The 26,979-nt window shown below is 62.7% G+C and overlaps 3 protein-coding genes across 7 annotated transcripts; 2 read left to right on the top strand and 1 right to left on the bottom strand.

The window, feature by feature from the left end:
- Positions 1 to 186: 186 nt before the first annotated feature.
- Positions 187 to 10,713, top strand: PLCD4 (phospholipase C delta 4). Of its 2 annotated transcripts, XM_076342852.1 has the most exons (16): positions 187 to 244; positions 3,035 to 3,087; positions 3,430 to 3,588; positions 4,115 to 4,343; positions 4,559 to 4,688; positions 5,302 to 5,533; positions 5,918 to 6,119; positions 6,452 to 6,596; positions 7,075 to 7,227; positions 7,599 to 7,736; positions 8,104 to 8,260; positions 8,666 to 8,782; positions 9,069 to 9,247; positions 9,413 to 9,548; positions 9,642 to 9,791; positions 9,916 to 10,713. In XM_076342852.1, the coding sequence occupies exons 2-16, from the start codon at positions 3,063 to 3,065 to the stop codon at positions 10,020 to 10,022; spliced, it is 2,259 nt and encodes a 752-aa protein (XP_076198967.1). In that variant the 5' UTR covers positions 187 to 244; positions 3,035 to 3,062; the 3' UTR covers positions 10,023 to 10,713. The 2 variants fall into 2 exon arrangements, with proteins under 2 accessions (XP_076198967.1, XP_076198966.1); XM_076342851.1 differs by lacking the exons at positions 187 to 244; positions 3,035 to 3,087; positions 4,115 to 4,343 and having other exon boundaries at positions 3,504 to 3,588; positions 4,581 to 4,688.
- Positions 10,687 to 21,104, bottom strand: ZNF142 (zinc finger protein 142). 3 transcript variants are annotated; one of them, XM_076342847.1, is made up of 9 exons: positions 21,016 to 21,104; positions 20,239 to 20,566; positions 18,997 to 19,635; positions 18,467 to 18,730; positions 17,132 to 17,944; positions 16,704 to 16,881; positions 12,777 to 16,014; positions 11,714 to 11,819; positions 10,687 to 11,321 (listed from the first exon to the last, which is right to left on the bottom strand). In XM_076342847.1, the coding sequence occupies exons 2-9, from the start codon at positions 20,519 to 20,521 to the stop codon at positions 10,822 to 10,824; spliced, it is 6,021 nt and encodes a 2,006-aa protein (XP_076198962.1). In that variant the 5' UTR covers positions 20,522 to 20,566; positions 21,016 to 21,104; the 3' UTR covers positions 10,687 to 10,821. The 3 variants fall into 3 exon arrangements, with proteins under 3 accessions (XP_076198962.1, XP_076198964.1, XP_076198963.1); XM_076342849.1 differs by having other exon boundaries at positions 18,467 to 18,727; XM_076342848.1 differs by lacking the exon at positions 21,016 to 21,104 and adding an exon at positions 20,875 to 20,882.
- Positions 21,105 to 21,185: 81 nt separating this feature from the next.
- BCS1L (BCS1 ubiquinol-cytochrome c reductase complex chaperone) lies at positions 21,186 to 25,909 on the top strand. 2 transcript variants are annotated; one of them, XM_076342844.1, is made up of 8 exons: positions 21,186 to 21,228; positions 22,160 to 22,536; positions 22,813 to 22,952; positions 23,068 to 23,262; positions 23,630 to 23,693; positions 24,050 to 24,219; positions 24,673 to 24,790; positions 25,486 to 25,909. In XM_076342844.1, exons 2-8 carry the CDS (start codon positions 22,217 to 22,219, stop codon positions 25,736 to 25,738), a joined length of 1,260 nt encoding a protein of 419 aa, XP_076198959.1. In that variant the 5' UTR covers positions 21,186 to 21,228; positions 22,160 to 22,216; the 3' UTR covers positions 25,739 to 25,909. The 2 variants fall into 2 exon arrangements, with proteins under 2 accessions (XP_076198959.1, XP_076198961.1); XM_076342846.1 differs by lacking the exon at positions 24,673 to 24,790.
- Positions 25,910 to 26,979: the final 1,070 nt, after the last annotated feature.

Below are 26,979 nucleotides of genomic sequence, written 5' to 3'. Positions count from 1 at the left end.
CCCCCCAACCCTCCCTCGGGAGCGGCGTGACCTTAATCCGAGGCGACCTTGAGAGGCGGTGGCTGCGGGGGCGTGAGGGGGCCGGGGGCCCGTCCCGCGGGGGCGGGGGGCCGGGGGCGGGCTCGCCGCCCTGCCGCTGCCGGGGGGCGGGCAGCCCGGGCAGCCCCGGCCCCGTGCGGCCGCAGGCGGCGGAGCACCGGCGGAGCGGGGCGGCACGGCACGGCACGGCGGCACCGGAGAGCGGGTACGGGGCTGGGCGCCGGGTTCCTCCGCGGGGAAACCGGGCGTCCTGCGGGGGGACAGGGGCGGCGGGGCGGGCTGGGACCCCCGGGCTCGGGCAGCGCCGTCCCAGAGGCGGCAGCACGGGTGGCGTGGGGTGGGGTAGGGGGAGAGGTGCCGGCGGTTTTGTTTCCTCTGCTTTAAGGTGTCACTTGTCCCCGAGCCCCGCACCGCCCGGGTTGTGCTGCCCCATCCCGGAGTCCCTTGTCTGACCCCCCCCGACCCCTCTGACCCCGTCAGCTGCCGGCTGGTCCCCCTGCGTGGGTCAGGCTCCATCCCCGGGTGCTGCAGCGTGTCCTGGGGCAGGTGGGAAGGCTGTGTGGGGCAGTGGGGCTGAGCAGAGCCCGGGGACACGGGCACTCTGTGTGCACACCGGGACAGCGGGAGGGTGGGGGGGTGTCCGGGAGGGGGGGCATCCCTCCCTGCTTTGGCACGGCCACCCCCACGGTGGCATTTAATTCTGCCGTGGGACTCTGCGCTGGAGCGGCTGGAGAGTGCGTGCACCCGCTGGCCCTCCGGCTCCGTTTGGAGACTGTCACCTCCAGGAGAGAAGCTGTGGTGGCTCAGCGTGTGCTTGGGAAGCTGGGGCCGTCCCTGGCAGGAGGCAGCAGCCCTGCGGGAAGCCCTTGGGTTGGGTTTCTTCAGCCCCTGGCTCCTGTCCCGCTCCCCTTGACAGTGTAACTCACGTGGGAGCAAGGGGGGCTGCATGGGGCCGGGCTGCGCCAGGCTCGGGGCACCGCTCACGTGCCAGGGAGAGCCGAACAGCCGTGTCCTTGTGTCCACGCTCACAGGATCTTCCTTGCACTGGAAGGGATCCTCTTTTCTTTGCTGCATGTGTGGGGAAGGCACGGCTCCGTGGCTGGGGCAGGGCTGGGCACACTTGGGCCGTGCCGGGAGCCTGTAAGGGCTGGCACTGGGGGAGATCAGTTTAGCTCCAAAATCTCAGTGCAGTTACGGGCCTGGGGGCTGCAGGCAGCTCCCTTGCACGCTGCCTCCCTGCACATATGCATGGCAGGGTGCAGAGAGGACAGACCTGATGGCGGCACCAAGCCCCTCCCTGTCCCAGGCCAGCATCTCTATCCGCTCCTCCAGCCTCAGTGCCTTTCCCTCCACGCTGGCTTCCCAAAAACATCCCCATCTCCATCCCCTCGCCTGCTGCAGCACAGGGGGCATAGGGCAGGTGGGCACCTGGAGCTGTGACCCTGCAAAGCGGCTGCGCCAGGCTGGGTGCTGCCAGGAGGCAGGAGGGTGCAGGCAGATGGGTGACTGCGGTTGTCCCCTCACTGGTTCCCTGCAGGCCATGGGGTGCAGGGGGGATGAGAGCGTGCAGGGGGAGGGCACGGGGCACTCCTGGGGCTGTGCAAGCCAGAGGGCATCAGGGCACCCACTCTGCAGGGCCTGAGAGGAGTGGTGGTGCCACCGTTCCATTTGAGGGTGTGGGCGCCCTGGGCCAGTGTGTCGGTAGCCCCCAGGCACATCAGATGCGGGAGGGTGCAGGCACTGCAGCGAGTCCTTGTGGTCTGAGCCCTGCAAGAAGGGCTGGTGCTGGGAACACGCAGCCCTGGCACTGGGCACTGCTGGGAGGCAGCTGGGATGGCACCCCAGCCGCTCCGTGTCTCCAGCAACACGTGAGGTCCCCAAGAGCATGGACAGGCGGTCCCCAAGAGCATGGACAGGCAGTCCCCACTTCCCCTGGGGTCAGCCGAATGGCCACTGCTAGCCCCACGCCTCGCGTGTCCCCCAGGAGTGGGGCCACAGCCCCAGCCAGCGCCGTGCTGGGAATCTGCTCTGCCTGTCCCCACACTGAGCAGGGGACGGCCACCGTCCGGCCCCTGAGCCTGTGAGGGTCTGGCAGCTGGGCTTGGCAGCTGCCTGCACGCTGACAGCACGGGCTATTCCCAGCCCCGCACTGCCAGTGCCTGTGCTGAGTCAGGGGCCTGGGGCACGGCTGCCACCCCTGCACCCTGGCACAGAGCCCTTTGCCCCCAGGGACCCCTGGGTGCCCTCCTGCACCCAAATCCCAGCCCACTGGCTGCGGCATCTGCTCCTCGAGGGCCCAGCTCCAACAGCTGGGTGACAGGCCCATTCAGAGATTTGTCAGTCTAATTAAAGTCTTAACAGCCTAATCAAAGCCTTATTGTCAGTCCAGTTGTATTTATAGTCCCACTCGTCACAGCACGCTCCCCATATGGCTGCCAGTGCAGTCGCAGCCCCGGGGTGCTGACGTTCGCCGGGGAGAAGGGGCTGGGGGAGCTGAGGGTCCTGCTCTGCGCCCTCTTCCTTGCTCTTACAGCAAGTAAGCCTCTCCCTTACGTCCAAATTTGCTGGTTGGGAGCCATTTCCCAGGCGGTGGGGGCTTGTTCTTGGCTCTCCTGGGCACTCCCAGGGCAGTTTTTCCCAGCTCCCGGGGCTGCTTCTCCCCGGGGAGCAGTGACCTGGGAGCACCAGGGCTCCGATACCCCCCAGGCTGTGGGGCGGCTGCACTCGCAAGTTTTTCTGTTTTCCTCCAACACCTTTCGAGCTCCGGCTTCCCGGTAACGCAAATTAATATTTCATGAGCACGGCGGGGTGAACTCAACACTTAAGGAAAGCAATGACCCAGCAGGAGACAGGCGCAGGTGCGCTCGCACATGGGCAGGGGCACACGCACCTCGCACACAGGTGGGCACAGCCGGAGCCCACCTGGCGGGACCCGGGTGCGGTGGTGGGGATCCGGCCCCGCTCCCCCCAGCTGCCCTCTCTTTTCCCTCCCCAGTGGCTGCCAGCGCGGAGGAGGCAGAGCCATGGCATCGCTGCTGTGCAATGCCCGTGAGTGCCCCGGCGGAGGGGAGGCACGGGGCAGGGCACTGGGCCATCCGGATTTACGCTGGGGCAAATCTGGCCCGTGGGTTGAGTTCGCCTTGCCACACTTGGGAGCATCCCTACTCCACCGCAGCGATTGGGATCGGGCTTGGCAGCGCCGAGGGTGGGTGGGAAGGGTCGATGGGGAATTACCTTCTGCCCCTCTTGTGGTGAAGAGAGTTTGGGGTCCGTCCCTCCTCCATCCTAAATCGAGGGACCACGTGGGGTCTCGGGCAGGAGGGAGCAAGGTAGCAGAGCACAGTGCCCGGATACCCCTGCCCTCAGTGATGCAACCCATACTGCCCCCAGGCATCCAGCTCACAGACACGCTGGAGCAGATGCAGCAAGGGACGCTGATGCGCAAAGTCAAGTCCAAGAGCTGGAAGAAGCAGCGTTACTTCAAGCTGCAGGATGACTGCATGACCATCTGGTATCAGTCCAAGAGGACAGGCAAAACTGAGTCTGCCTGTGAGTACCGGCTGCTCTGTGTTGTCCATGGGGCCATCAGTAGGGTTCAGAGTGAACAGGAGTGTGACTGTATGGAGATTCTTGGAGCCATGCTTGCGAAGGGTGCTGGGGCATTCAAGAGAGGCTCTGTCTGCATGTGTGGGCTCTTCTCACCCACACCTCTCCATGGAGCATCCTGCCCCCAGCAAGACACATGGTCACAAGGGCTGAGTAGAAATTGCAGCTGATACAAGTGGAAGCTCTGGCATGCCAGCGGAGGAGTAGGCAGACAAACAGAGGTGTGGATGGATGAGTAGCTCCATGGATGGATAGGTGGGTGGGTGGGTGGGTGGATGGATGGATGGATGGATGGATGGATGGATGGATGGCTCAATGGTTAGATGGATGGATGAGTAGCTCAGTGGGTGTGGGGGATGGATGGATGAGTGGAAGAAGGGATGGCTGGAAGGACAGATGACTGTGGGCAGTGCCCCCTGCCCTGTGGTCCTTGTCCCTCATAGACAGGCCTCCCCTCCCTCTGCCCCAGTCTCCATCAGTGATGTGGAGACAGTGCGGGAAGGGCACCAGTCGGAGGTGCTGCAGAGCCTGGCCGAGGAGTTCCCCCCTGAGCGCTGCTTCACTATTGTCTTCTTTGGCCGCCGGGGCAACCTGGACCTCATTGCCAGCTCGGCAGAGGAGGCGCAGTGCTGGGTCCAGGGCCTGCGCCAGCTCATCGAGGTGGCCACCAGCATGGACCAAAGGGAGAAGATAGACCAATATCCTTCCTGCAGGCACCACTCCGCCCTCCACACCCAGTCCTTCCCCCATCTCCTGCCTTGCCCCAGTGTGTGCTTAGCTCTTCTGGGTCTCACCATCTGCATCAGGGCAGGGAGAGCCCACAGAAAAAGGAAAAGAGGCCCTCTGATGCTCCCCAGCTGCACGTCTCTTAGCCAAGGTCCTTTCCCTTAACATCTGCCCTGGTTTCTCGCACATGGATTCGTGACTGGTTTCAGAAAGCCGATAAGAATAAGGATGGGCGCATGAACTTCAAGGAGGTGCAGCGTCTTCTCAAGATGATGAACGTGGACATGAATGAGGATCATGCCCTGCGGCTCTTCCAGGTAGGCACTGCACCTGAGCACCTGGAAGGGCTGGGGAGGGGCTGGAAGGGCTGAAACAAGCTGCACAACACCCCCCTGCAGAAGGATGTGGTCACTTTCTTCTGTCTGTCCGTCCGTCCATCCATCCATCCATCCATCCATTTATTTGTTCACCCAACTACCTGTTTAGCCAGACAAACATCCATTTGTTCATTTATCTGTCAACCCAACCAGCCAAGGCAGCTGTTCCTCCCTCCCATTCATTTGTCCACCCAGCTGCTTATCTGTCCACCCAGCTAACCAGCCATCTGTTTATTTGTCCATCAACCCAAACAGCCAGCCAGCTGTCTATCCGTCCGTCCGTCCATCCATCCATCCCTCCCTCCCTCCCTCCCTCCACCTGTTTGTCCATCTCTCCATCCATGGACCCATCCATCTATCAGTCCACCCAACCAGCCCTCCATCTGCTAATCCATCCATCCATCCATTCATGCATTGATTGATGCCTACCACTGCCGCTGGCGTGGAGGCTCTGTGCACTCCGCCGGGGGTGGGCAAATCCCCCCACAGCCCCATGGGGTGGCCAGGACACCCCATTTTGCCCCGGCTGGGTGCTGAGTGAGCTCCTTTGCAGGCTGCTGACAAGTCGGAGTCGGGGACGCTGGAAGGGGAGGAGTTCGTGCTCTTCTACAAGGCCCTCACGCAGCGTGAGGAGGTGCTGAGCCTCTTCCAGGACTTCTCTGAGGATGGGAAGAAGCTGACGCTGCTGGAGCTGGTGGATTTCCTGCGGCAGGAGCAGCTGGAGGATGAGGGCACAGAGGAGCTGGCCATGGAACTCATTGACAAGTACGAACCGTCGGAGACAGGTGAGAGCCTGCCCGGACATCGGCTGTGCTCTGCACAGGGGGAAGGAGGGGGCTGAGACCCACAGCCCCATCCTGCTGCGGGGGGGCACAGGGGGAAGGCTCACCATGGTGTGATCTGGATGCAGTTCCCCTTTTTTTTGGTCCATTCCTGGACCATTTTGGTGTAGAAGGTTGACCAGCCATGGGGTGCGAGCTCCAGCTTTGGGGTCCGCTGCCCACCTTCTCACGGCTGCTGCCCCGGGGCGTCTCTCCCTGTGCCTCAGCCTCTGGCAGCAGCCATGCCCACCAGGTTGGGGATGCCAGGAGATGCCAGCAGCCCTGTTTGTCCTGATTCTGTCCCCTCCGGGTCCCCGGCTGTTGCTGAGCCTCCCCCTCTGCCTTCAGCCCGGGCTCGCCACGCGCTGAGTGCTGATGGGTTCCTCATGTACCTCTGCTCCCCGGAGGGCTCCATCTTCAACCCCCGGCACCAGGCGCTGTGGCAGGACATGAGCCAGCCGCTCTGCCACTACTTCATCTCCTCCTCCCACAACACCTACCTGATAGAGGACCAGATCCGGGGCCAGAGCAGCATCGAGGGCTACATCAGGTAAAGGGGCTGCTCCCTCCTGGCTGTCCCCAACACCCTCCTGTCCCAGTGCCATGCCCCGGGCAGCTCCATGGGGCAAACCCACCAAGAGGAGAAGCTCCTTTGCCCCCTCCTGGTCCAGCACCCCTGTGGCCATGCCATGTGGTGCCCAGCAAGGGAGTCCATTTTGGGGATGCTGAGCCCAGCTCTTAATGCCCTGCATGCAGCAGCATCTCCAACCTTGGCGGTTGTCCCCTGGTTCCTGCAGGGGTGACACCCACAGCCAGAGGGGAGGGCAGGGGGCTGGTGCCCTGGCCGGGTGTGGGGTCCCAGGGGTGACCACCCACCCGTAGGGCTCTGAAACGGGGCTGCCGGTGCCTGGAGGTGGATTGCTGGGACGGGCCGAACGGGGAGCCCATGGTGTACCACGGCCACACCTTCACCTCCAAGATCCCCTTCCGGGAGGTGGTGAGCACCCTGGGGAAGTACGCCTTCAAGGTAGGTCACTCTTCCCCAGGTGCTGGGTGTCATGGGTGGCCCTCGGCAGGTGCAGGGGGACATGGCTGCAGTTTGGGGCAGTGATGGGTCTCTGCAGGGGGAGCTGTGCTGGGGCTCACACGCCTGGTGCTGCAGCAGGACTGACCCCACTGCAGGCGAGGAGGGTGGCTGTGTCCCTTCCTGGGGGACAGCACTGGGGGGGGTCTGACCTACAGCCCTGCGCCGTGCCGTGCCAGGGGATGGGGGCTCATGCAGACATGGTCTGCTGGGGGTGCAGTGGTGAAATGGGGCCTGGGGGATGTGGGAGTGAGATGGGATATGGGGGATGCTGGGGGATTGGAGGGGTATGAAGGTGTCAGGGGGATACCAGCACACACAAGGGGCTCCGTCCTGGCGCTGATCACGCCTGGGCAAAGCCCTTGTGAGAGCTCCTCAACTCCACTGAGGCTGATCTCCACTTGTGCACGTTGCTCCCCAGACCTCGGACTACCCAGTGATCCTGTCCCTGGAGAATCACTGCAGCATGGAGCAGCAGGAGGTCCTGGCCCAGCAGCTCAAGGCCATCCTGGGGGAGCAGCTCCTCACTGCCACCACTGATGGGCGCGTCCCCACCCAGCTCCCATCCCCGGAGGTAGGGACAGAGCGTGGCCATGCTGGACATCACTGTCCTGCCTGAGAGTGGGGTGAGGAGGTGGCTCTGCTGTCCAGAGGAAAGGCCATCCCTGTCCCAGCGTCGTCCTGCTCTGCTGGAGCACTTGGGGACCCTGGGGACACTATGTCATCACATTCACAGGGGTCTCAAAGCTGTCCCCAAGGTTGTCTCCCCGTGCCCTGCAGAGCCAGAGCGACAGCAGGGAAGAGCCCTCCTACCCTATCCCCTCCTCGGTGTTGCAGGGAGCTGGTGGTGCTGGCCCCCAGCAGTGCGGGGTCCCAGGGGACAACAGGTCCCATGGAGGAGATGGGCACCCCAGGGCGCCTACCTCTCCATCCACAACCCCGCAGGAGCTGAAGCACAAGATCCTGCTGAAGGGGAAGAAGATCGGGCGGCTGGAGGACATGCTGGACGGGCCAGGTGACGAGGCGCCCGATGTGTCTGATGATGACAACGGGGCAGAAGCAGAGGAGAGGCGGAGGGTGAAGGTGGGTGGCCTGGGCTGTGGACCGGCTGGGAGCGCTGAGCCCCTGGACACAGCTGTGGGTCGTGGTGACATCCCAGTGCTACGGAGAGAGGCAGAGACTGCAGGGACATCACTAGGGAGGGGGAACAGCCCTTTCTGCCCCTGGCCATGCCAGCCTCCTCTTTGCACAGCTGTCCCTGTGGTGGCACCGTGCCAGGGGTCCCCTGCCTGCTCCGTTCCTGGCAGGAAGGCTGCCTGTGGTGGGGATGCTGCCACCCCCAGCACCCCCTGGCTGTTCTCAGCTGCCCGGGCTCTACAGCCCCGGTCCTGGGTGAGCGCTGGGGGACGGTGCACGCATCGTGGGGACCTAACACGGCTCTGCCTTGCAGAAGGACAAGGAGAGCCTGGCGCAGGCGTTGTCTGACTGCATCGTCTACTGCAAGAGCGTGTCCTTCCGGGGCTTCCAGGAGGCCCGCAGCCATTCCCGGCCCTCCGAGATCTCCTCCCTCGCTGAGGCCAAGGCCAGGAAGCTCATCCGGGATGCAGGTGAGGCAGAGGGGGCAGTGGCATGCAGGGAGTGGGCCAGGGTGGAGGGGGCAGGCGGCTTCCTTGGGCGTAGGGCCAGAGCCTCCAGACACCGAGGTTCCCTCCCTGTCCGGGAGAAAGAGGGTGCAGCGGGGCAGTACCCTGGGTTTTGGCTCCGGTGGGTGAGGGGGGCTTATTGGCTCAGAAAATGAGGCACGATGCCTGGGCTCCCGGGAGGGGAGAGGGATGAGAATTTGTGGGTGGGTGGATGGATGGATTGGAGGATAGATGGATGTTTGGATGGGTAGATGAGTTGGTGGGTGGGTGGATGAGAGGATGGGTGGGTGGAAGGGTGAACAGCACATGGTGTGGGTGGCTGTGCAGGCCAGGGAATGACCATGAGTGGCCCTCACGCTCCATCCCTAGGGAATGAGTTTGTCCGCCACAACACCTGGCAGCTGACACGTGTCTACCCCAGTGGGATGCGGACTGACTCCTCCAACTACAGCCCCCAGGAGATGTGGAACGTGGGGTGCCAGATAGGTATGGCTGGGGGGCGTCAGGGCTGCAGACTGGGGAGATGCCCCAGGTCCCGTGCCAAATGGCACCATCAACGCCCGTGTTGGTGCCAGCTACAACCCTGGCTGGGGCCAGGACTGGCTGCAGGCTCTTGCCCTGCACTGGGGAACCCAGGGGTACCCAGGTATTGGTGCCTTGGCCCCTGTGTGGCCCCGCATCTCTCTGGCCACGGGGGCAGGCTGGTTCTCACCTTCAAGAAAGGCACGGTGTCCAAGCTGCCCTGAACCCTTTCCCTACTGCCTTCCCCCAGTGGCCCTGAACTTCCAGACGGCCGGCACGGAGATGGACCTGTGTGATGGGCTCTTCAGCCAGAATGGCCGCTGCGGCTACGTGCTCAAACCACCCTTCATGAGGGATGAGGAGACTCTCTTCAACCCCAGTGACCCCAGCAGCCGGGAGGGCCCTGGCCCCATCACCCTGACGATCCAGGTACGGGACTGAGGAGAGACCCTGAAGAGCCGTGACAGTGTCCTGGGGCTCTGTCGGTCCCAGCTGGGTGGGGACGCTGCCGGGCAGCGTGCCAGAGCCGAGCAGCCTCCCAGCAGATCGGTTCGGCTGCTCCCCGGCTCATGGGGTCACTGCCCCTTCCCACAGGTGATCAGCGGGCAGCAGCTGCCCAAAGTGGCCAACAGCAAGGACGGAGCCGTCATCGACCCGCTGGTGCGCGTGGAGATCCATGGGGTCCCGGCAGACCAGGCACACCAGGAGACCAAGTACATTGAGAACAATGGTGAGCCCCACGGTGGTACCAGGGACGCTGTTGCACCCAGGCAGCCCGTCCCTGCCCTCCCTCACCCTCCCAGCACCCGCTCTCCCTTCCCAGGGTTTAACCCCCGCTGGGATGAGACACTCCAGTTCCAGCTCCATGTGCCTGAGCTGGCCCTTGTCCGCTTCGTGGTGGAGGATTACGACAAGACCTCCAGGAACGACTTCGTGGGCCAGTTCACCTTAGCCTTTGCCAACATCAAACCCGGTGAGCGGCTACTGCCCGGGGGGGGTGTGCCAGGGCAGCCCCCCAGGGGTGTCTGGGCTCAGCTGGGTGCTAGAGAGCAGGGTGGGGGCAGCCATCAGCCAGAGCCTCGCTGTCCCCCCTGCAGGCTACCGCCACATCCATCTCCTTTCCAAGGATGGTACCAGCATCCCACCCTCTTCGCTCTTTGTCCACATCCACATCACCGAGCCGCCCGGCCCGGAGCAGGACTGAGCCCACGGGGCGAGCAGGACCTGGATGGAAGCCATAGAGATGGCCCCGAGCAGCTGGGGCCGCAGAGCCAACCGCATCGCCCTCTTGTTGAGCTGTTTGTGTCATCCCTGTGTCGTCGTCGCTGCTGTGCCCCCATTTGCAGCAGCCTCCAGGGGCTGGGAAAAGGCACTGACCTCCCCTTCCCAGGTTTGGGATGCTGCCTCCCATGCATGAGTGTGGGGTCTGCACTGGTGCAGCCCCCTGCTGCCCCCACATGCAGCCCTCCCTGGCCCGCGGGCAGAGAGATGGTACACAGCACCCCGGCTCTGCCGCAGGGGCTGGTCCCCCCCCGCCAGGGGAGCAAGGCTGGAGCCGAGCAAACCCCAGGGCTGAGCAGAGCTGGGAGAGGAGTCGGTCCTCACTGCCCCCAACCCTGCAGAGCCCCATCACAGCCCCTGGATCCTACAGCCCCCAGGGGTGCTCCTGGCCGGTGCCCGTTACTAACCCTTGCCATGTCCTTTCTCTGTAAGCAACTTAATAAATTGTTCGGTGACAGGCAGGCTCGGGTCTGGGTGCAGTGGCGCTGGGGACAGAGACGAGGAGCTGGGCTTCTGCTCGCACTCTCTCCCTGCAGGCACCTGCCCCACGGCTCGCACAGAGCTCCAAACGGCCCAGAGAAAAAGGATTAAAAGGAGCTGAGAGATTCCTTTTATACAGCCGCATATTTTACATCCCATATACATATATGCCTATACACACACACATACATCTCTGCAGCAGGCCTGTGCCACCGGGGCCTTAAAGCAGTCAGGATTTGGCCTCACTGCGAAGCACTGTTCTTCTCCGCGGGGCACCCTCCTTCCTGCTCCGTCCCGGGGGGCCCCTCAGCCCGCCTCTCCCTCTGCACAGCATGGAGGTGGACAGTGGGCGTGCTGGGGTCCTTGCCCACCCCCTGGCTGGGGTCGCCGGCCCCGCGCTCGGGGTGATGCCGCTGGATGTGTTTGATGACCTGGAACTTCTGCTTGGCCTTGTAGGGGCAGTAGCGGCAGAAGAAGGGGTGCTCGTTGGTGTGGGTCAGGTAATGGTGGCGCAGGCCGGCAGCCCAGCGGAAAGCCCGCCCGCAGGCATTGCAGACGTAGGGCTTCTCCTCGCTGTGCTTCTTCAGGTGGGTCTTGAGGAGGAAGCGGGTCTTGAAGGCCTTGCCGCACTGCTCGCAGATGAAGGAGCGGGCTTCCCGGTGCCGCGTCTCCTTGTGCACTCGCAGGGCGTCCGCCCGGTTGGTGCGGTACTCGCACTCGTCGCAGCGGTATGGCTTCAGGCCTACAGCGATGGGGAAGGGGCTGGGATGGGGGTACGGTGCCCCCTCCTGTGGGTCTCCCCATCCCTGTAATGGCATCAGTCCCCAGGGACCCCCATACACACCATCCTCGGCGCTGGGAAGGTGCAGCCTACCAGCAGGCACCTCAAAACCCCAAATTTCCAAGGCACCATGCCTTGGCCCCTGGGGTCCATACCGCCCCGCCTTCCCTCCCACCCTGGGGCACTGTCCCCAACTCACCAGCACACAAGAATGTGCTGCCCCCCAACTGCTAGGGGTCCTCCCCCGCCTCCAGCTGGGCCACTGGTAGCAAAGGAAACATGGAGCTGGGGTCCGCGCAGCCCCAAAGCCCTCCCCGGTGCCCCACGGCCCGTCCCTGGCGGGCAGCACTCACCCGTATGCTTCGTCATGTGGTACTTGAGCTGATTCACCCACTTGCACTTGTAGCCACAGTCGGGGCAGAGGTATTTCCGCTCCTCCTTGTGGATCCGCATGTGGTACTGGGCACAGGGCAAGAGGGCAGGGTCAGGATGAGGCCATGCCACCTGCCCTGGGAACGTGCAGGGCTCTGGGGTGCCCGCGAGGGGCTCAAAGACAGCTCTGACATCTCAAACCGCGTGGGGCAATGAGGGCTGTCTGCTTGCCTGGCAGACTATGGGCAGGGGGGCATCCACAGCAGGGTCAGGATGAGACCCCCATACTGCTGAGCTTGCTCTGTCCCAGCCTGTGGAGGGGCACAGGCTTTTCTCCCCAGTTTGGTATTCAGGGCAAAGTCCAGGTTAAAACCCAGCCCAACAGAGCTAGCCCTGAGCTAAGCAAGTTGCGCAGCCTCGCCCAGGCAGCCCCAGAGGGCTCCAGCTCAGCCTGGCCATTAAAAACGTCAATATTTCTTTTAGCAAAACCAGACCATTTCCCCCTCCATTACCCACGCCTGGCCCTCCTGTTCTAGGAAAGGCCCTTTACCACGCATGAGGATGCTAATCACCTACAGAAATGAGGGCAGGGTCTGGCTCTGCTTGCAGGGAAGCTGAGCTTTCCCTGCACCGTGTCTAACTGGTGCCACAGGGCACGCTGCTAGCCGGCAGGCAGCCAAACTTGGCTTCGTGTGGTGCAAGGCTGCCCCATGACGGGGGCACGGCCAGCTGCACCCAGAGGACGCTAGAGATGTCAGCGGGAAGAAGAGTGAACCTGGACAGCTGCCCACCTTGTTGCTTTGCTACAAATCCCTCTTCCCCTTAATCTGCAACAGCAGGGAGCAGGGTTTAGGACAGAAACATATTGTACCCACATGAGTTTTACCTGCTCGCCTCCTATTTCTGTAGGGGCCACAGAGAAGAGGAGAGAACAAAACTTCCCCTTGGAGTTTCTTCTTCTTCACCAAATCCCCATGTCTGGATCCCCCCCAACCCACGTAGATGCAGTAGGTTATATCCCCCATCCCCAAGCAGGACTCTCACCTTGAGACGCGAGGGGTCGGCGCAGGCGTATTTACAGAGGTGGCACTTGTAGGGCTTCTCGCCGGTGTGGATGCGGATGTGCCACGTGATCTTTTGCCTGTTCTTGGTGGTGTACTCGCAGTCCGAGCACTTGTACACGCGGGTGCCCCCATGGCCCTTCATGTGCTGGTCGAAGACGAGCTGGTGGCGGCAGGCGAAGTCGCAGAAGGGGCACCGCAGGGGTTTGTCCTGGGGGGCAGCTGGCTCGTGGCTCTCCACGTAATGCCGCACCAGCTGCTGCCGCTCCTTGGCTGCAAAGCTGCACAGCTCACAGCGGTGGCTGAAATGCTGCGTCTTGTGCTCCTCCAGTGCCTCCCGGGTGGGGAAGGTCTCCTTGCAGGTGCTGCACTGCAGGTGTGGGTGCTGCTTCTGCACGTGGCACTTGAGTGTGGCCTCGCTGTGGCACACGAAGCCGCAGCGTGGACAGCCATAGGACACCTTCTCCTCATGCCGCCGCAGGACATGCTGCTTCAGGGCCGTCTCGGAGCTGAAGCGAGCCTCGCAGCGGGAGCAGCCAAAGTTGAGCTCGCCACGGTGGCAGCTGTTGACGTGGCGGGTGATGTCGTTCTGCAGGTAGCTGCTGTAGTCGCAGAGCGGGCAGAAGTGGGTGGGCGTCTTCTCGTGCACCCGCAGGCGGTGGATGCGCAGCTTGGAGTTGGTGCCGAAGGTCTGGCTGCAGATGCCACAGGCGATGCGCCCCACGCCAGTGTGCAGGGACTGGTGGGCCTCCAGGCGGTAGCGCCGCGTGGTGCTGAACTCGCAGTAGTGGCACTTGTGCGGCTTCACCCCCTCGTGCTTGATGCGGATGTGCTGCCGCAGGCAGCGGGCCTGCTTGCAGGTGAACTCGCACTGGCGGCACTGCAGCTGCGGCCGCTTGCTGTAGTGCTTGCGGTGCAGCTTGCGATGCAGCCGCAGGGCTTTGGCCGCCTTGGAGGTGAAGGGGCAGGAGGCACAGCGAAACTCGCCCAGTGCCACGCAGCCCCTCTTCTTGTGTGTCTTCATGGCCCGTTCCTGGTGGCAGGTGAAGGGGCAGGTGGGGCAGGAGAAACGCCTTCTCTTGGGCAGGGTGGATTTTGGGGGGGCTGTGTCCAGGGGAGGCTCACCAGGCTGGCCCGTATCAATGCTGGCCGGGTCCCCTTTGGGGAGCTCGGTGCTTTGGGGTCCATCCTCCTCAGGATGCACTATGTGCTTCTCAGCACAGTGACTCTTGAGGGCCCGCCGGGAGCGGAAGGCCTCAGGGCACAGGGAGCACCAGAACTGCTCCAGGCTCCGGCACCCGTCCTCCACGTGGGAGTTGATGGTGGAGACACGGGAGCACACGAAGGAGCAGGCATTGCAGTGCAGCTTCCCTCCCTCCAGCCGGTATTTCTCCGAGGGTTTCCCAGGCTGGCGGGAACAAGCAGCTCCACCTGGCTCAGCCCCATCCCCTTGCTGGGGAGGCTCTTCCGCCACCTCTGTGCTGTCACCCGGCAGGGGTTTCTCAGAGGCAGGACAGCCCAAGGCCCGTTCCCCAGCCAAAGGACTGTCTGCTGCCTGCGTTTTATCAGGCAGCAGTTCAGCTTCCCAGGGGCTCTCGGCATGTCCAGATTCCTCCGAGCCTCCCCTCTCGCTCTCTGCTGTTTCTGTACCATTATCACCAGGCTGGTCAGCAGGTTGGCACAAGCCAGGTGGCTCCTGACCAGCTGGTTTGAGGATCTTGTTCCGCTTCAGGAGGACTGGGCACTTCTTGAGGAGATGGGTGTTGAGCCCCCTTTGCTGCTTAAAGCTGGCGCCGCACTCGCGGCACACAAGCGGGGCCCGGCGGCTCTGGCAGCTGGCCTTGGAGTGCAGGGACATGGACTTCTCCTTCCGCGTGATGTACGAGCACTTCTCGCACTTAAAGATCTGGCTCTCTGACTGCACCACCAGCATCTGCACCCTGCCCTCCAGCACCAACGTCTCCGCCTGCTCCTTGTCCTGCTTCCGCAGCGCCTTCAGCACTGACTCCGAGCCGCCTCTGGCATCGTCATCGGAGGCAGGCGTGTCCTCTGGGACAGGCAGGTGGCTCTGCTCAGCTGTCTTCAGCACGCTGAGCCAGGCTTCTGGCAGCTCAGCTTGGCTGGTCCCTCTCATCTCGGTGTCTGCCACCAGCTTGTGACGGTCCAAGCACGACCCCTCAAGATGGCCCGTGGCTTGCCTTAGGGAGCCTTTTCCCTGGCTGTCTCCTGCTGCTACCCTGTCCTCCAGCCTCACCGCCTCGTCCTCCTGTACATCTGCCTCCTCTTCCTCAAAGTCTGGGATGTCTTCGAGCGTATTGTCATTGTCCTCCAAGCCCAGGTCATCCTGGGAGCCCAGCATCTCATAGGCTGTGGGAGGCTCCTTGCAGGACAGCATTTCCACACTCTCCGGCTGCGCCACGCAGGCTTCTCCAGTCAAATGCTCCAGGAGGGGGTCAGACGAGACGTTCAGCGCCTCCAAGTGCAACGTGCAGCTCTCTGCCACGTCCCCAGAAGCGGCGAGCTCAGTCGAGCCTGTGGCAGCATCTCCTTGCATGCAGTCATCTCCCAGGGCATCGCTAGCAGTGGGACAGCTCTGATCCCCCTCGACCACACCTCCTCCCTCCGCCTCGCCACCGTTCTCCGGCGGAGCGGCACCCTGCCCAAGGAGAGGCACCACAAACGCTTGCTGGTAGCCCTCTTCCCCTTGGGACTCCAGCTGGGACGGCTTCGCCTTTGCCCACTGCTCCTTGCTGGTGAGGGGGGAGCTGGCATCCCCACGCAGGGCTCCGCTGAGCTCGTAGCTGAAGAGCGCCTCAGATGAGCTGATCGCCAGCTCCTTGCTGGCGTAGTTTTCCAGCCAGTCCTTGTCACCAGGGACGTAGCCGTGAATCTTGCGCTTATGGAAGAAGAGGCTGGTGTTGCTGAAGGTGCAGTAGGAGCAGAGGGCACAGCGAAACTCCTTCTGCTTGGTGTGCTTGCAGTTCTCGTGGTTCAGCAGCGCCTGCTTGTACTTGGTCTGGTAGGCGCAGTACTGGCACTGGAAGATGGGCACTTGGTAGTTCTGCGAGTGCTTCGCCTGCATGTGCTTCTGCAGCTCGTACTTGCGCTTGCAAGCGAAGGCGCACACCTCGCAGATCAGACTTTTGCCCTGGTGCCGCAGCTTGTGGCTGCTCAGCTGGTCGGCGCGGTGGCACCGGTACGAGCACTGGTTGCATTGGTACCTATGGGGAAAGCAGAATCGGTCAGGAAGAGTGAGGAACCGGGGCAGGCTGAACCCTGTCAGACACGCTGAGCTCTGCTTCCCCGTCCTGGACACATGGGGAAGGGGTACTGTTCGGTTTGCCGGATCTGACCTTTGCCACCTGGGCAGCTCTTACCACAAGCAATTCCTCCCTGCTGCAGCCCTTGGCACTGCTGGTGCTTTACACCCCCAGCCCGGGGACGGGAGGTAGATTCCCTCGGTATCCCATACAGTGACCACGTCACGCCCCCCCACACATGTCACACCAGCAGCACCACCAGCATCCCTGGAGGCAGGCTTAGACCCAAAGGAGGTGATAATACAGAGGCAGAAACAAATTTTTGCAGAGTCCTGCAGGTGCTCAAGCTGACCTTGGCCCACGAACATCAGTAGAGCCCATGAACCCAAGCTCAGAGCTGCACTGATGCGGTAATACACCTCCTTGGCGGCATGGAGACACCAAAGATAGCTTTGCCTCCACAGCACCGTGCTGGCAATAACCTGCAAGCTCAAAGACCATGTTTCTTATGTGCCAGACAGAGCAGGCTGTAGCCATCCCCTAGGCATGAGAGAGTCTGGCACGCGACGCAGCCCAGAGCAGCACACTCCCAGAGCAGGATCTGGGGAGTCCTGACTATGCTGCCAGGTCAGCAGGGCCAGGAGTCATACCGGAGATCTCCAGTGTGCTTGCGCATGTGGACGTTCAGGTAGTGCTTCCACTTGGTGATGTACCCGCACTCGGTGCACATGAAGTTCTTGTCGTTGGAGTGGGTCAGCATGTGCTTGGACAGGTAACTCACGTCCCGGCACGTGAAGTCGCAGAGCTCACACTTGTGAGGTTTCTCTCCTGCAGGCAACACAGGAACGCCCTCAGCATGACAGCTAGACAAGGCAGCACGTGGGAAAACCAGCTCAGCAGGAGCTGGGGCTAACAGCAGGGCTGAGGCCACGCCACGACTTCAGCCAAGTGACGCCAGGGTGGCAGAGCCAGTGATGGGACCCAGGAGCCCCGACCCAGCCCTCCCTGCCCACCCAGAGCCGGGGCAGGACCCCCCCATCCCAGCTTGGCTCTCAGGACCCCCGCAGCAGACACCCACCGGTGTGCAGCAGCATGTGCCGGATGAGCACCCTCTTGTGCGCGGTGGCAAAGGTGCACTCGGTGCACTTGTGGATCTTCTCGTTGGCGTGCATCTTGCCCACGTGGTCATGAAACTCCACGGGGTTGAAAGTGGCGTAGGGGCAGAAGCTGCACTGGAGCTGCTCACTGCCCGGGTGCCCCTGCTTCTTGTGCTTGCGGAAAACGTGCTTGTTGGAACAGATGAAGTCGCACTGCTGGCAGTGGAAGGCATAGTGGGTTTTTCGGTGAGCCTCCATGGCCTCAGCCGTGCCAAAGAGCAGTGAGCAGGCGTGGTACTTGCACTCCACTGCCTTGATGCCGTGAGCATCCTTGAGGTGACGGACAAACTCCTTCCGGTCCTCCGCACAGTAGCTGCAGCCCCCCTGGAAGCAGTTCAGCCTCTTGGGCTCGGCTTTGTGAGTCTTCAAGTGCTCTTTGAGGGCCTGGCTGAGGCGAAACTTCTCCTCGCAGACGGGGCAAGAGTAAACATCGGAGTAGAAGTTGGAGATGTCCTCGTGCATGCTGGCCATGTGGCGGTTGAGGGCATTCTTCTCCACTGAGCTGTAGTGGCAGAGCGGGCAGCGGTGGGTCTTCTCACCCGTCTCCCGCATCATGTGGATTTTCAGCTTGCTTTTGCTGGTGAAGTACTTGTGGCAGTTGGGGCACTGCAGGCTGGGGTCGGGGAAGTGCAAGTGGAGGTGCTCCACCAGGTGTGTCCGCTTCTTGAAGCATCGCTTGCATTCGGGGCACATGTGGGTTTTGTAGAGGTACTCAGAGCCCTCCGTGATGTCCCCTGTGAGAGCAGAGGAGGGGGAGCCGTCAGCAGGGAAGAGACAGAGAAGAAGAGCACAGGCAGATGTTCTCTCCCTGATCCAGCTGTGCCGGAGTGAGGGCTTATCATATACACGGTCACACAGCAGCCATTTACTTGGCGGGACTGTCCTCATCCCAAGCCACCAGCATGGTTCAGGAGGGCTCTTTCCAGCCCAACTGGCAAAGACGATCCAGCGCAGCCTGAATGAGGCCTGCCTGCATGCCCCGGTCCCCAAAGCCAGGCAGACTTTTGCCTGCTTTTGCCTGAGCCTGGCAGCAGCTGAGGACGGGCAACAGGAGAAGGGACGCGTTTGCTTGGGCAGGGGAGGCGGGAACAGTGCACTGGTACATGCAGGAGACGCGAGGCTGCTGGACAGCACAGGGCCCACATGTCCCACCAGCCCGGCCCACGTTTCCCTGCCAGTCTCGAGGCCACGCTGCTTGTTCATAATACAAAGCCCGGGCAGCTCCCGGTACGGCCCCACGGTGCCCCGCATCCTACCTTTGAAGTGCTGTGCCTGCGGCACTCTGGCTTTCTCAGGAGCCGCCTTCCTGTCCTCTTTGGCCTCGCCTTCGCAGGGGCTCTCGCCATCCTCCTCTGGCGACTCGTCCCCGCCGCTGTCCAACTCCTCTTCTCCAGCTGACGCTTTCTGCCCCTCCAAGGAGCCCTCCCCGGTGCCTGCCGGCTTTGCTGGCCTGGCTTCTGCTGTGGCGGTTTCCCAGCCAGGGTGGCAATTCCCTGCTTCCTCCTGCCCTTCTTCTGCTGCTTCAGTGGGGAAAGACAGACATCATCATGCTCCAGGCGAGAGGGAGCCACCCCCCCTCACGTGCTAAAAACCTCCTGGCTGGGATGGGGGGCACAAACCGTGCCGCAGGGAGGAAGGAAAGCTGCAGAGAGCCGCCGGACCGCAGGGCTCTCCAGCCCTCCGGCAGCACAACCTCACCCCCACTCCTCCCGGTTGTAACTGGGATGCACAGATACAGCCAGCCTCTGCAGCACCCACAGGCTCCGACCCCCCCACCCAGCCGTACCCAATGGCAGGACGCAGCGCTGCTCGAGGCCGTGGGGGGCAGAGCCCAGGGGGCCACCTGTCGCAGGTGTCTTGGCAGGAGGCTCCGTGGCGTGGCCCTTCCTGTGCTGCCAGAAGAGCTTGGCATTGGCCGTGACGAAGTTGCAGTGGCTGCAGTGGAAGGGGAAGTGGGTGCGGTGGTGCTGCTCCATGGCCGGGCGGCTGGGGAAGAGCAGGGGGCAGGCACGGTAGGCACAGGACACGGGGGAGGCCCCGTGCAGGCGGCGCAGGTGGCCGCGCAGTTGCTTGCGATCCTCCGTGGCGAAGCGGCAGCCCTTCTCAGGGCAGGGCAGGGCTCCTGGTGGGGCGCGGTGGGTCTTGAAGTGCTCCTTGAGTTCGCTGGGCTGCGCGAACGCCTCCTGGCAGACGGGGCACAGCAGGCGCTCAGGAGCAGAGCCCTCCTGGGTGCTTGCTCCAGGCAGCTCCAAGCCCTCCGGCTTGCTCTGGCCCTCGCTGGCAGAAGCCGACAGAGCCCCAGGGAGCTCCAGGTGCCCCGGGGGGGCCAGCAGCAGACACTGGTGCTGGGACAGCAGGGAGGCCTCTGGGAAGCTCTGGCCGCACCTCTCGCAGAAATACAGCTCCATCACTTTGACCAGCACTTCTGCAGAGAGCGAGGGGCGAGCGTTAGAAAGGGCTTTCACCAGGCCCAGAGCTTGGGCCTGGCGGTTCAGTTCCAGCTCCGGACAAGGAGGATAAACCCCTGTTGCCACAAGTTACAGTTTGGAGAACCGCAGCCCTCCCCCTGCCCAGGGTATCCCAGGACACCTCCCATAAGAGAGGGGACACCACCACCCGGGTGACCACGACGACCAGGTCTGTCCCTTAGCACCTTTGAGGCATGCAGAGATGTGAGGCCGGCTTGGCCCTGTTTCTAGCAGGATGACCCCACACTGGACCCAGCTGAGAAGCATGCTGGGGGAGGCAGCCTGGGGTGGAGATCTCTGCCTGGTCCCTACTGACAGCCCGGAGTGACCCCCTCACCTGGCCCAAGGCTCCCACAGCCACCCCTCCCCATCCGCACACCCAGCTTGTGCCAGGTCTGCGCTGAATGGTGGCACCAGACTCACGATGCACATGGGGTCAGAGGCATGAGGGCACCGTGGTGTCCCCAGGGTGCCACCTGGAGGGGACAGGACCCCCAGCTGGACCTCTCGCCCTCCGCTGAGTGCCAAGGGGTCCATGCTGCCCTCCCCATGCCCTGTACCTGTGGCATTGGCTGTGTTGCTCAGTGTCACGTTGCCAGCCACAGCCTCGATGAATATTTCCACATTGCTTCCTTCAGCGTGAGCCCCTTCCCCAGGCATCGACGCCTCTGCCAGCAGCAAGTCCTGGCTGGCAGTCAGTGGGGGCGTCCCAGCCAGGCCAGTGCTGGCCACACCAGGGCTTCCCACGGCTCCTGCCTCTCCCGGTGTGGGCAGGAGCAGCTCCGAGCACAGGGCCTCCATCTCCCTGCCGGCACCCTCAGACACAGCCACTTCTGCACTCATTGCCACTGGGCACTGGCTTGGGGCCGGGCAGGAGGGCTTCTCGCTCTGAAACATAAGAAAGCACTTTAAACAAGGGAGAACCCAGAAGCCCAGGGGTCCTACAGGATTTTGGGGGTCAGCCTGTGGTGCCAGTCCCCAGGCAGGGGTATGAACCGGGGCATCTCAATCCCTTCTGCCATGCCCCAAGCGGGCTGCTGGCGAAACCCACTGCCACGGGGGAGATGGGGGCACGGGGACCCCGGTACCATCCCCAAAGACGCCCGGGGACCTCTCCCTGAGCCCAACAGCCAGGGCCTGCTCCCCGGGCCCAGGTGGGCCCAGACTCGGGCCTAGCCCCCAGACCCGGGCCCAACCCCCAGTCCGGGGTCCTACCCCCAGTCCGGGGTCCAACCCCCGGCGAGGAGGTGCCTATCACGAGTCCCCGCACGGCCGGGGCCGTCCCGGCCCCCTCGCACCGCAGCCCCGGCCTGTCCCCGTCGCCCCGGTACCCCCACCTCCAGCCCCGGCGCATCTCGGTAGCGCACGCCGGGCGGGAGGGAGCGTCACCCTTTGTGCAGCTCGCGCGGCCGCTCTGCTCGGCCCCACCGCCCGCCCCGGCCCCGCTCTATGGTGCGAGCCGGCAGCCGGCCGGAAGCGGCGCCGGGCGGAAGTGAGGGCCGGGGCCATAGAGAGCGGCGCGGCGCGGGCCAGAGCGGCACTACGCGGAGGTGAGGGGCGGCGGGGCCGCGGCTGAGGCCGGCACCGGCGGGGCCGAGCTCTTGCCGGAGGGGGGGCCGCCGTGGGGGCGAGGGGAGCGGAGCGGAGCGGAGGCCCCGCCGTGGAGCGGATGGGGGCTGGGCTCCTGCTGTGGGGAAGGCCGGTGTGGGGCCCGGTCTCCTGCAGGGGAAGGTGGACTCCTGCCGCGGGGCTGAGGCTCGGCTGGGGGGGGGAGGCCCCACTGCGGGGCAGGGACCCTGCCGTGGGCCCGAGGCCTTCCTGTGGGGTAGGGGACGCCCCCTGAAAGGAAGGAGCCTTGCCGTGAGGTCAGACCCTGTTCTGGGGGAGGTGGGATCCAGCTTGATCTGTGTGTCTGCCTGTCTGTCAGGGGAGGCTCCCCCTCATCCCCTGTACCTGACAGGCCCCTGCTGAGGGAGCCGAAGAAACTTCAAGCCCCCTAAGCGTGTGGCTGGTGCCCTTTATCCAGACATGGAGACGCTGCATCCACCACAGTCGTGCACCTGTTGTCAGCAGCAAAGAACCAGCTCTTGGCTCAGCCTGGGGATGCACGTCAGCTTTTTCAAACAATAAACCTTAGATAATTGCAGTGCTCATGGTTTCTAGCTGTTTAAAGAATAATACTGTGTAAGACTCTGGGCTGGTTGTCGTGGTGGAAGAAGCAACAGATGCTCCTGTGCTTGCTTGAGAGCCTCCAGCTCCTGGCCCCCTCCTGCCTGTCTCGCCCAGTGGCCTGCAGAGAGGGAGGAGGCTCCTGTGGCCAGCGGCTGTCCGAACCCCCGGCAATAAGATAAGCACGGCTGTGGGAGATCCGAATGTGCCAGGCAGCCTTTCACCTTGAGAACCGGCCACGATAAAGGCCAGGGAATTGCGGGAGATCCGTTGTGTCTCCCTCTGCCATTCAGTCCTTTTCTTTCCACACAGGTTTGTTTCTGGAGCTCAGAGACGATGCTGTGGAAAGGAGCCGCTTAACCTCCCACAATGCCCTTTTCTGACTTCGTCTTAGCACTGAAGGACAACCCGTACTTCGGGGCTGGGTTTGGCCTCGTTGGGGTGGGCACAGCCCTGGCGCTAGCCCGGAAAGGAGCGCAGTTTGGGCTGGTGGCTTTCAGGCGCCATTATATGATCACCTTGGAGGTGCCCAGCAAGGATAAGAGCTACCACTGGCTGCTGAACTGGATCTCCCACCACGCCAAGCACACGCAGCACCTCAGTGTCGAGACGTCATACCTGCAGCATGAAAGCGGGCGTGTCAGCACCAAATTTGACTTTGTCCCCAGCCCTGGGAACCATTTCATCTGGTAAGGGAGGGCAGGGGAAAGCAGTCTGGGGACTGACCCTCGTTTTAGCAAGGAAACTCCAACTTGGGGGGACCCGTGGAGGCAGCAGAGAGGCTCCTGCCTCCTCCTTGGGTCTGGATTAGGGCAGGAGATTGAGAGTAGTGAGAGGAGTCTGTATTCACCGGTGTGAAGTGATTTCTTTACTCGACATGAGTGTTCTCCTTGATGCACGACCTGAGCTGGGCTCAGCTGAGCGGTGCTGGACCGCCATCCCCCAATCCTGTCTTCCCACCCCAGGTATCGCAGGAAGTGGATTCGCATCGAGCGCAACCGGGAGAAGCAGATGATCGACCTGCACACGGGGACCCCCTGGGAGTCCGTCACCTTCACTGCACTGGGCACCAACCGGGAGATCTTCTTCAATATCCTCCGGGAAGGTCTGTAGCGGAGCTGCGTGGGGCCCTGCTGGGAACAGCCTGCTCCCTGGAGACGCCCAGGGCTTCACGGGAGATCCTTTTCCCTGCCAGCTGTCCCCTCTGCCTCTCTCTGCAGCCCGGGAGCTGGCGCTGCAGCAGCAGGAGGGGAGGACGATCATGTACACGGCCATGGGAGCAGAGTGGCGGCAGTTCGGCTTCCCCCGCCGCCGCCGACCTCTCAGCTCGGTGGTGCTAGAGGAAGGTGTGTCGGAGAGGCTGGTCCAGGACGTGAAGGAGTTCATCGACAACCCCAAGTGGTACAGCGAGAGAGGCAAGGCTCCGGCGTGGTGTCCTCTGTACCGTGCCCAGCGCGGCTCCTTACCCCCCCGCAGCCACGGCTGTGGGGCACCACCTCAGGCACACCCTTCAAATGAGCGAGCCCAGGTGCTGAGGTCAGGCCTGGGTCTGCAAAGGGACAAACTCCCCTCAGTTCAATCCAATCCTGGAAACCAGGATAAACCACGGAGTTCATTGCTCCTGCGACATTGCTGTGGGGCAGGATGCTTGTGGTCCTCTCTGGAGGCAGCTGCAGAGAAACTTTGTCCTGCTGCTTGCCTTCCTCTGGTGTCGCCCCACAGCTCTGGGGGAGAGAGCTCAGAGCAACCCAGCTGGTTCCTAAAAGGATACTGTCTTCCTAGGGATCCCCTACCGAAGAGGCTACCTGCTGTATGGTCCTCCCGGCTGCGGGAAAAGCAGCTTCATGTGAGTATTGCCAGCTGCCTGCTCTGGGGCACAGCAGTCGCTGGTGAGAGGGTGTGGATGAGTTTGGGTTTGAAATGCAGGAGTGGGCTGTGCCTCCTGAGTGGTGCCTGGTGTCAGCGTTCACGTTGCTGGCACCGTGACAGGTCAGGGTGACGAGCCCTTCACGCCCTTGCTTTGCACAGCGCTGCATGGCACCAGTGGGCTGAGCAGGGGCTCCCACCTGCCTCCCGTATCTGTTCCCCACTGGGGGAGGATGCCTCTGCCCTCTCCCCTGCTGCTGGGCAGGGAGCTCTGGTTCTTCCTCTGCTCTGGGCTTTCTCGCTGTGATTCACCCCTGTGGTTTGTGTCCTTCCCAGCACAGCCCTGGCCGGGGAGCTGCAGTACAGTATCTGCCTGCTGAGCCTCAGCGACCGCAGCCTCTCCGATGACCGGCTCAATCACCTCCTGAGCGTGGCGCCGCAGCAGAGCATCATCCTGCTGGAGGATGTGGACGCTGCCTTCGTCAGCCGGGACCTCGCCGCTGAGAGTGAGTGGTGCCCCCATTCCCAGGCCAGCAGCGGAGGGTTTGCTGGCTGCGCTGGGGGGCGGTTTGGACTCTGGGCTGCTCTGCCACACCAGCAGAGACCAGGAGTGGGCAGCTCTCTGGGGCCTCAAGGCCCAAACTGGGCCTTGCCCAGTTTTGGCTAGGCCATATAAAGAGAGATTTGGGTCCTTCATCCTCAGGCAAAGACACTTCTGCCCAGCTATTTTCAGCATGAGGGAGGGGGTGGATTTCCCCCTCATTCTCTTTTTGGGTTCCCAGGGTGCGGGTGGGCGGGGGAGGTGAATGTGCTGCCAGCCAGGGAGAGGCAGAGGGTCAGCCTCAGGGGAAGGAGAGAGCGGGGATCTTGGCTTAAGCCTCGGGTGATAGGGAGGTGGCCCACAGGACTGCACGGGGTGAGTGGCCAATGGATATGATCTCGGACACCTCCGTCCCCAGACCCGTCTGTGTACCAAGGCATGGGGCGCCTGACCTTCAGTGGCCTCCTCAACGCGCTGGATGGTGTGGCCTCCACAGAGGCCAGGATTGTCTTCATGACCACCAACTATGTGGACAGGTTAGAGCTGCCCTCTGGGAGGGAACAGGGAGGGCGGCATGGGAAAACCTTGCTCCCCTTTGATGACCTTTATGGAGAGCTATTTGCATCCTCCAGCGTGAAGACTGGGGGTTCAGGTTTCCCAAATCCTCCCTCGGGATGCAAATCCCTTGATTGCTAATCAGGATCCCCTTTGCTGGAGCCCGAGATGCTTCCTTGCTGTTCAGACCATGGTTGTGCCCTTCAGGAGAGGTACCAGCTTCCTGCCCGCGGGGATCTGCGGATTATGGGGTTGTGGCCGTGCTGTGAGTGAAATGCTGGCCCCGCGCGCAGCACATTGGGTTGGCAGGATGCAGCCTGGGCTCATGGCACCTGGCCAGACGCTGCCCTGTGGCGGGCTTGGCTCGCTCCAGACCGAGCTGGCCTGGAGGGTTGTTCAGGGGTTGCTCATGGGACAGAGATGGGCAGAGCTGTCTCCCAGGACACACTTCTCCTCCAGAGCCAGCCCTTCCCCAGCTCTCTCATTTCTGTTAGATGGATTTCCGCCCCTCAACCCTCCAGGGACAAACTTCTTCCCCACCTTTACCATCCCACAGTGCAGAGCACCTTGCAGATAGGACACTGGCTGTGCTAGCGTGGAGGGGGGCTTCCTGCAGGACCCACCCTGCAGGGGCACTTTGATCAGGTTTTCAAGACACCCCCGTGTCTCTCGACAGGCTGGACCCGGCCCTGGTGCGCCCCGGCCGCGTGGATCTCAAGCAGTACGTGGGCCATTGCTCCCCCTGGCAGCTTGCCTGCATGTTCCAGCGTTTCTACCCTGAGCAGCCCCCGGCTGCAGCTGAGCAGTTTGCGGAGCAGGCGCTGGCAGTCTCCAAACAGATCAGCGCTGCCCAGGTGCAGGGCCACTTCATGCTCTACAAGATGGACCCCGAAGGAGCCATTGCAAACATACACTCCATCCTGCTGTGACCAGGGGCCAGCTTTCCCCTACGTCGCTGTGAGGACTGGGACAAGGACTTGACCATCCCGGGGATGCCATGGAGCTGCCCAGCCATGCAGGCCAGGTTTCTGTTCACCTCTACCCCTCCAAGGCCTTGGCTTTTTATTAAAACATGCGGAGAGTCAGAGCTGCCAGCCTTACAGCAGGGAGAGGGGATTGGCTCTTGCTGCTCCCCAGACTTGGGTGCTACTGCACTGGCCCCGCTCGCCAGCTCGTGCCTCCTGCTGGGATTGCCGTAAGCTGCCAAGGCTCCTGGATGTGAATCCCCTTCCTTACGGGGCAGCCCGGGGGTGCCCCAGACGGGCATTTCCCTGGGGCAGGACATTGGGGTGCTGCACTGCTAAAGAGCTGCTGGTCTTTGAAGGGAGAATGGTCTTCACTGGTGTTTGAATATCCTCTGTGAATTGCACAACACGGCTCTTGGCTCTCCAGTCCCTTCGCCTGCTAGTTGCCCCACTAAGCTGCTGGTCCAGAGCCCTCCTGACCAGGGCCTGGCATGGCCAGTACCGCAAATCCAGAGTGTTTTCAGAAAAAAGCAGCTCCCAAGAGACAGCTTGTTGTCCCTCAGGCTGCAGGCTGGTGCCACAGCTCCTGCCCTGCCAGCTGCGATGCCAAGTTGCAGATCTGCTTGGACATCGTTCCTGGGTGGGCATGACTGTCCCTCCTGCCAGAGGAGGAGATGCAGGGTCCTGGAGCTACTGCAGGCCTGCAGGTGGCTGCAGACGAGAGGCTTTGGCTGGTTACAGAGTATCTTCCCAAGAGCTTGATGTTAACCCCAACATGAATTTCTGCAGCCAGGCCAGCCCAGTGCGAGGTGCAGAAACGCCTGTTGGAGGTGACTATGCGTCTCCTTCCAGCAGGAGCGGCCCTGTGTGGCTGAAAGAAGGGATTTGGCCAGCTGCTGGCAGTCTCACAGCCTCTCCCCTGTCACTGGGCTTCCTTCCTGCCAGGAACAAAAGTCCTGGATGGGCTGGTAGAGCCACAGGTGCCCAAAATACAATCGAGAAGCAGGCAGGCTCTGTGCCTCCTTCCCAATGCCACAGAGCCAGGGGTCAGGGTGTGCGTGCTGACCCACAGAACGAGCCAGCCAGAGCCTCTCCCCTCCCTAGTCCTTGTTTCAGAGTCCTGAAACCAGCTTCCCCAGAGCCAGCCCCGTGTTCACGTCCTTGTTTCAGGGGCTGCATCACCTTGGCGGGGCTGGGGGAGCTGG

Source organism: Aptenodytes patagonicus, chromosome 6 (genome assembly GCF_965638725.1).
Source record: "Aptenodytes patagonicus chromosome 6, bAptPat1.pri.cur, whole genome shotgun sequence".
NCBI lineage: Eukaryota > Metazoa > Chordata > Aves > Sphenisciformes > Spheniscidae > Aptenodytes > Aptenodytes patagonicus.
This window is presented reverse-complemented; position numbering and strand designations above follow the sequence as displayed.

What these genes read in the sequence shown, in the direction of transcription:
- BCS1L (XM_076342844.1), top strand. Translation starts at nt 22,217, where the DNA reads ATGCCCTTTTCTGACTTCGTCTTAGCACTGAAGGACAACCCGTACTTC. An exon ending in CCTGGGAACCATTTCATCTG is followed by an intron (nt 22,537 to 22,812) that starts GTAAGGGAGGGC and finishes TTCCCACCCCAG; the next exon opens with GTATCGCAGGAAGTGGATTC. An exon ending in ACCACCAACTATGTGGACAG is followed by an intron (nt 24,791 to 25,485) that starts GTTAGAGCTGCC and finishes GTCTCTCGACAG; the next exon opens with GCTGGACCCGGCCCTGGTGC.
- ZNF142 (XM_076342847.1), bottom strand. Translation starts at nt 20,521, where the DNA reads ATGAGTGCAGAAGTGGCTGTGTCTGAGGGTGCCGGCAGGGAGATGGAG. An exon ending in CAACACAGCCAATGCCACAG is followed by an intron (nt 19,636 to 20,238) that starts GTACAGGGCATG and finishes CGCTCTCTGCAG; the next exon opens with AAGTGCTGGTCAAAGTGATG. An exon ending in GCACATGCTGCTGCACACCG is followed by an intron (nt 16,882 to 17,131) that starts GTGGGTGTCTGC and finishes TGTTGCCTGCAG; the next exon opens with GAGAGAAACCTCACAAGTGT.
- PLCD4 (XM_076342852.1), top strand. Translation starts at nt 3,063, where the DNA reads ATGGCATCGCTGCTGTGCAATGCCC. An exon ending in CAAAGGGAGAAGATAGACCA is followed by an intron (nt 4,344 to 4,558) that starts ATATCCTTCCTG and finishes GGTTTCTCGCAC; the next exon opens with ATGGATTCGTGACTGGTTTC. An exon ending in TGGGGAAGTACGCCTTCAAG is followed by an intron (nt 6,597 to 7,074) that starts GTAGGTCACTCT and finishes GTTGCTCCCCAG; the next exon opens with ACCTCGGACTACCCAGTGAT.